The sequence below is a fragment of the Onychostruthus taczanowskii genome, unplaced genomic scaffold, assembly GCF_017590055.1.
Source record: "Onychostruthus taczanowskii isolate IOZ18803 unplaced genomic scaffold, ASM1759005v1 scaffold682, whole genome shotgun sequence".
NCBI classification, from domain to species: Eukaryota; Metazoa; Chordata; class Aves; order Passeriformes; family Passeridae; genus Onychostruthus; species Onychostruthus taczanowskii.
In genome coordinates, this window is record NW_024504589.1 from 4,246 (window position 1) to 9,819 (window position 5,574).

Consider the following 5,574-nt stretch of genomic DNA (forward strand, 5'->3'; position numbering starts at 1 on the left):
GGGCACTTCCTCATCTCCATCAAGGTACCGCCCAGTATAAACCAGTATGGACCAGTACGGGGCACTTCCTCATCTCCATCAAGGTACCGCCCAGTATAAACCAGTATGGACCAGTACGGGGCACTTCCACCAGTACGGACCAGTACAGACCAGTATAAACCAGTATGGACCAGTACGGACCAGTATGGACCAGTATAAACCAGTACAGACCAGTATAGACGAATACGGACCAGTATGCACTAGTACAGACCAATATAAACCAGTACGGACCAGTACAGACCAGTATAAACCAGTACGGACCAGTACAGACCAGTATAAACCAGTATGGACCAGTATATACCATTACGGACCAGTTCAAATCAGTATAGACCAGTACGGACCAGTTCAAATCAGTATGGACCAGTACGGACCAGTATAGACCGGTACGGGCCGGTATGGACCAGTACGGACCAGTATGGACCAGTTCAAACCAGTATGGACCAGTATAAACCAGTATGGACCAGTATAAACCAGTATGGACCAGTTCAAACCAGTATGAACCAGTACGGACCAGTATGGGCCAGTATAAACCAGTATGGACCAGTACAGACCAGTTCAAACCAGTATGGACCAGTATAAACCAGTATAAACCAGTATGGACCAGTTCAAACCAGTATGGACCAGTATAAACCAGTACGGACCAGTGTGGGCCAGTATAAACCAGTACAGACAGTATGGACGAATATAAACCAGTACGGACCAGTACACAGCATTTGAAAGCAACTGGCTTGAACCAGTTCTAACTGGGATCAGACTGGTTCTGACTGGGATTTAACTGGTTCTAACTGGTTCTAACTGGGATTTAACTGGTTCTAACTGGGATCAGACTGGTTCTAACTGGTTCTAACTGGGATCAGACTGGTTCTAACTGGTTTTTAACTGGCTCAAACTGGTTCTAACTGGGTTTTAACTGGTTCAGACTGGTTCTAAGCGGTTCTAATTGGGTTCTAACTGGGATTTAACTGGTTTTGACCAGTTCTAGCTGGCTCAAACCGGTTCTAACGGGGTTTTAACTGGCTCAGCCTGATTCTGACTGAGATCAAACTGGTTCTAAGTGGCTCAAACCAGTTCTGACATGGAACAAACTGGTTCAAACTGGTTCTAACCGGGTCCAAACCGGTTTAAACTGGGCTCAAACCAGTTCTGACTGGGCCCAGGCCGGTTCTGACTGGTCTCAAAGCGGTTCTAACCAGTTCTAACCAGGCTCAAACTGGTTCTAACCGGGTCCAAACCGGTTTAAACTGGGCTCAAACCAGTTGTAGCTGATTCTAACTGGGCTCAAGTCGGTTCTGACTGGTTCTGACTGGTCCCAAACTGGTTCTGATTGGTCCCAAACTGGTTCTGATTGGTCCCAAACTGGTTCTGATTGGTCCCAAACTGGTTCTGACTGGTCCCAAACTGGTTCTGACTGGTCCCAAACTGGTTCAGAGTGGTCCCAAACTGGTTCTGACAGGCTCAAACTGGTTCAAGCTGGTCCCAAACCAGTTCTAACCGGTTCAAGCTGGTCCCAAGCTGGTTCTAACTGGTTCAAGCTGGTCCCAAACCAGTTCTAACCGGTTCAAGCTGGTCCCAAGCTGGTTCTAACTGGTTCAAGCTGGTCCCAAACCAGTTCTAACCGGTTCAAGCTGGTCCCAAGCTGGTTCTAACTGGTTCAAGCTGGTCCCAAACCAGTTCTAACCGGTTCAAGCTGGTCCCAAGCTGGTTCTAACTGGTTCAAGCTGGTCCCAAACCAGTTCTAACCGGTTCAAGCTGGTCCCAAGCTGGTTCTAACTGGTTCAAGCTGGTCCCAAACCAGTTTTAACTGGTTCAAGCTGGTCCCAAACCAGTTCTAACCGGTTCAAGCTGGTCCCAAGCTGGTTCTAACTGGTTCAAGCTGGTCCCAAGCCGATTCTAACCGGTCCCAAACTGGTTCAAACTGGTCCCAAGCTGGTCCCAAACTGGTCCCAAACCAGTTCAAGCCAGTCCCAAACCGGTTCTAACCGGCCCCAAACCAGTTCAAGCTGGTCCCAAACTGGTCCCAAAGCAGTTCAAGCTGGTCCCAAACCGGTTTTAACCAGTCCTAAAGCAGCTCAAGCCCGTCCCAGCCCGGTTCTAACCGGTCCCAAAGCGGTTCAAGCCGGTCCCAAACCGGTTCTAACCGGTCCCAACCCAGTTCTAACCGGTCCCAACCCGGTTCTAACTGGTCCCAACCCGGTTCTAACCAGTCTCAAACCGGTTCTAACCGGTCCCAGAGCGGCTCCAGCCGGTCCCAACCAGGTTCTAACCGGTCCCAAAGCATCTCAATCCAGTCCCAAGCCGGTTCTAACCGGTCCCAACCCAGTTCTAACCGGTCCCAACCCGGTTCTAACCGTTAGACTGGTTATACTGGGCCGGTCCCAAGCCGGTTGTAACCGGTGCCGGCCGTTCCCGTCCCCAGGCGAACTGCATCGACTCGACGGCGCCGGCCGAGGCCGTGTTCGCGGGCGAGGTGAGGAAGATGACGGCCGAGAGGATGAAGCCGCAGGAGCAGCTGACGCTGGAGCCCTACGAGAGGGACCACGCCGTGGTGGTCGGCGTCTACCGGTGAGCGGCTCTACTGGTTATACTGGGAGGGACTGGGAGGGACTGGGCTCTACTGGTTATACTGGGAGGGACTGGGTGGGTTAGACTGGTTATACTGGGAGGGGCTGGGAGGGACTGGATTAGACTGGGAGGGGCTGGACTGTACTGGTTATACTGGGAGGGACTGGTTAGACTGGTTATACTGGGTTATACTGGGATGGGCTTTATACTGGGCTATACTGGGCTGTACTGGGTTATACTGGGCTATACTGGGTTATACTGGGCTGTACTGGGTTATACTTGGTTATACTGGGTTGTACTGGTTTATACTGGGTTATACTGGGTTATACTGGGTTATACTGGGCTGTACTGGGCTATACAAGGAGGGACTGGTCCATACTGGTTTATACTGGTCAGTTCCGGTCCATACTGGTCCATACTGGTGTATTCTGGTCCATACTGGTTTATACTGGTCAGTTCCGGTCCATACTGGTTTATACTGGTCAGTTCCGGTCCATACTGGTCCATACTGGTCCATACTGGTTTATACTGGTTTATTCTGGTCCGTCCCGCTTCTCACCCTCCCCCTCCCCCCCCAGGCCCCCTCCAAAGGAGAAATGACGTCATCGCACCTCCGGCCCGCCAGGAGGCGCCAGCAGCGGGGGCGTGGCCTAACCCGGAAGACATCGGCACTACTCAAAAGTGGGCGTGGTCTGGTGCGGAAGTGGGCGTGGCCCAACCCGGAAGTGACTCCGGTGTTTGGGGTGGGGGAGGGGCCCGGGGGGGTTTTGGTAAATAAAGGAAAATTTATTAATTGGCGTCGTTAATTAATTAATTTGGGTTTAATTAAGGGCTTGGGGGTGGTTAAGGGGGTAATGAAAGGGGCTGGGGTGATTAATGGGGGTATTAATTAATGGTTCATTAATTAATGGCTATTAGCCGCAGGTAATTAATTAGATTTCATTAATTAATTAATGGCAGGGGTTAATGAACTCCTGGCAAGCTAAAGGACAGAATGGATAATTGTGGTGGTAATTAATTAATTAATTGCGTTTGTGCAATTAGTGGGGGTGGCTAATTAGAGGCGTTAATTGGGGCTAATTGGCTTGATTAATTAACCGGGGGCTTCATTAATTATGGGCGCAGTTGGGTGTTTAATTAATTACTGGGGTTGGGTTATTGAGTGGGAGGTGTTAATCGGGGTAATTAATTAATGGGCGTGGATTAATTGGCACTTGAATTAACGGGCTAATTAATGATGTAATTAATAGAGAGTAATTAATGCTAGGTTAGTTAAAGGGGTAATTAATGGAGATTAATGAATAATTGCATTAATGGGGTTCATTAATGGAGGTGAAATACTGGGGTTAATTAATGAGTGTTTAATTAATGGGGTTAATTAATTCATTTAATTAATGGCCTTAACTTATGGGGTTCATTAATGACAGGGTTAATTAATGGGTTATTTGGGCTAATTAGACTTAATTAATGGGTGCTAATGACATTACTTAATGGAGATTAATTAATGAGGTTAATGAATGATTGGGTTAATTAAGGATTGTTAATTACTGAGGGTTAATTAATGGGTGCTAATGAGTTTAATGCACGGGGTAATTAATGAGGTTAATTAAGGGGTTTAATGAATGATTGGGTTAATTAATGGATTAATTACCGGGTTAATTAAGGATTGTTAATTACTGAGGGTTAATTAATGGGTGCTAATGAGTTTAATGCACGGGGTAATTAATGAGGTTAATTAAGGGCGTTAATGAATGACAGGAGCCTCGTTAATGAGGGCTCATTAATGGGTGTTAATAAATGATGAGGGTTAATTAATGGGGCTCATTAATTACCGGGGTTCATTAATCACAGGGTTCGTTAACGGGGTAATTGATGAGTGTTAATCACTGGGGCTCATTAATGGGGTTCATTAATCACAGGGCTCATTAATGAGGTTAATTAACAGGGATTCATTAATCGCAGGGCTCATTAATTGGGATAACTGATGAGAGTTAATTAATAGGACTCATTAATGGGGGCTCATTAATCACAGGCCTCATTAACGGGCGTTAATAACGGGTGAGTTAATTACTGGGGCTAATTAATGGGGTTCATTAATCACAGGGCTCATTAACGGGCATTAATAACTGATGAGTTAATTACTGGGACTCATTAATGGGGTTCATTAATCACAGGGCTCCTTAATGAGGCTCATTAATAACTGATGAGTTAATTACTGGGACTCATTAATGGGGCTGATTAATCACAGGGCTCATTAATGAGGTTAATTAACGGGGGTTCATTAATCACAGGGCTCATTAATGGGGCTGATTAATAACTGATGAGTTAATTACTGGGGCTCATTAATGAGGATCATTAATCACTGGGGCTCATTAATGAGGCTCATTAATCGCAGGGCTCATTAATGAGGCTCATTAATCACAGGGCTCATTAATGAGGATCATTAATCACTGGGGCTCATTAATGAGGCTCATTAATCACAGGGCTCATTAATGAGGATCATTAATCACAGGGCTCATTAATGAGGGGGAGAGACTGGGGGGACTGGGAGGGAACTGGTGGATACTGGTTTGAACTGGGAGGGAACTGGGAGGGACTGGGAGTGGGATTGGGGGTTACTGGTTTGTACTGGTTTGTACTGAAAGGGACTGGGGGGGAACTGGGAATGGGATTGGGGGTTACTGGTTTGTACTGGTTTGTACTGGGAGGAACTGGGGGGACTGGGGGAACTGGGAATGGGATTGGGGGTAACTGGTTTGTACTGGGTGGTACTGGGAAGTTACCAGTTTGAACTGGGCTCAACTGGGAGCACTGGGAGGGGTGACTGGGATGAACTGGGATGGATCTGAGCCTTACTGGGAGGGACTGGGACAGACTGGGGGGGACTGGGAATGGGATTGGGGGTTACTGGTTTGTACTGGGAGGGACTGGGAGGGCCCTGGGGCATTACTGGTTTGAACTGGGAGCAGCGGG

General features: G+C 47.6%; 1 protein-coding gene across 1 annotated transcript in view; it reads left to right on the forward strand.

Annotated features, from left to right (window-relative positions):
- Nucleotides 1-3,365, forward strand: part of LOC121344827 (rRNA 2'-O-methyltransferase fibrillarin-like) — a gene marked incomplete at its 5' end in the record, with an annotated part of 6,376 nt that extends 3,011 nt beyond the window's left edge. Inside the window, 2 exons of the mRNA XM_041421082.1 lie at nt 2,456-2,601; nt 3,180-3,365. Of these exons, the coding sequence (XP_041277016.1) occupies nt 2,456-2,601; nt 3,180-3,201 (168 nt within the window). The remainder of the gene's footprint in view (nt 1-2,455; nt 2,602-3,179) is intronic.
- Nucleotides 3,366-5,574: the final 2,209 nt, after the last annotated feature.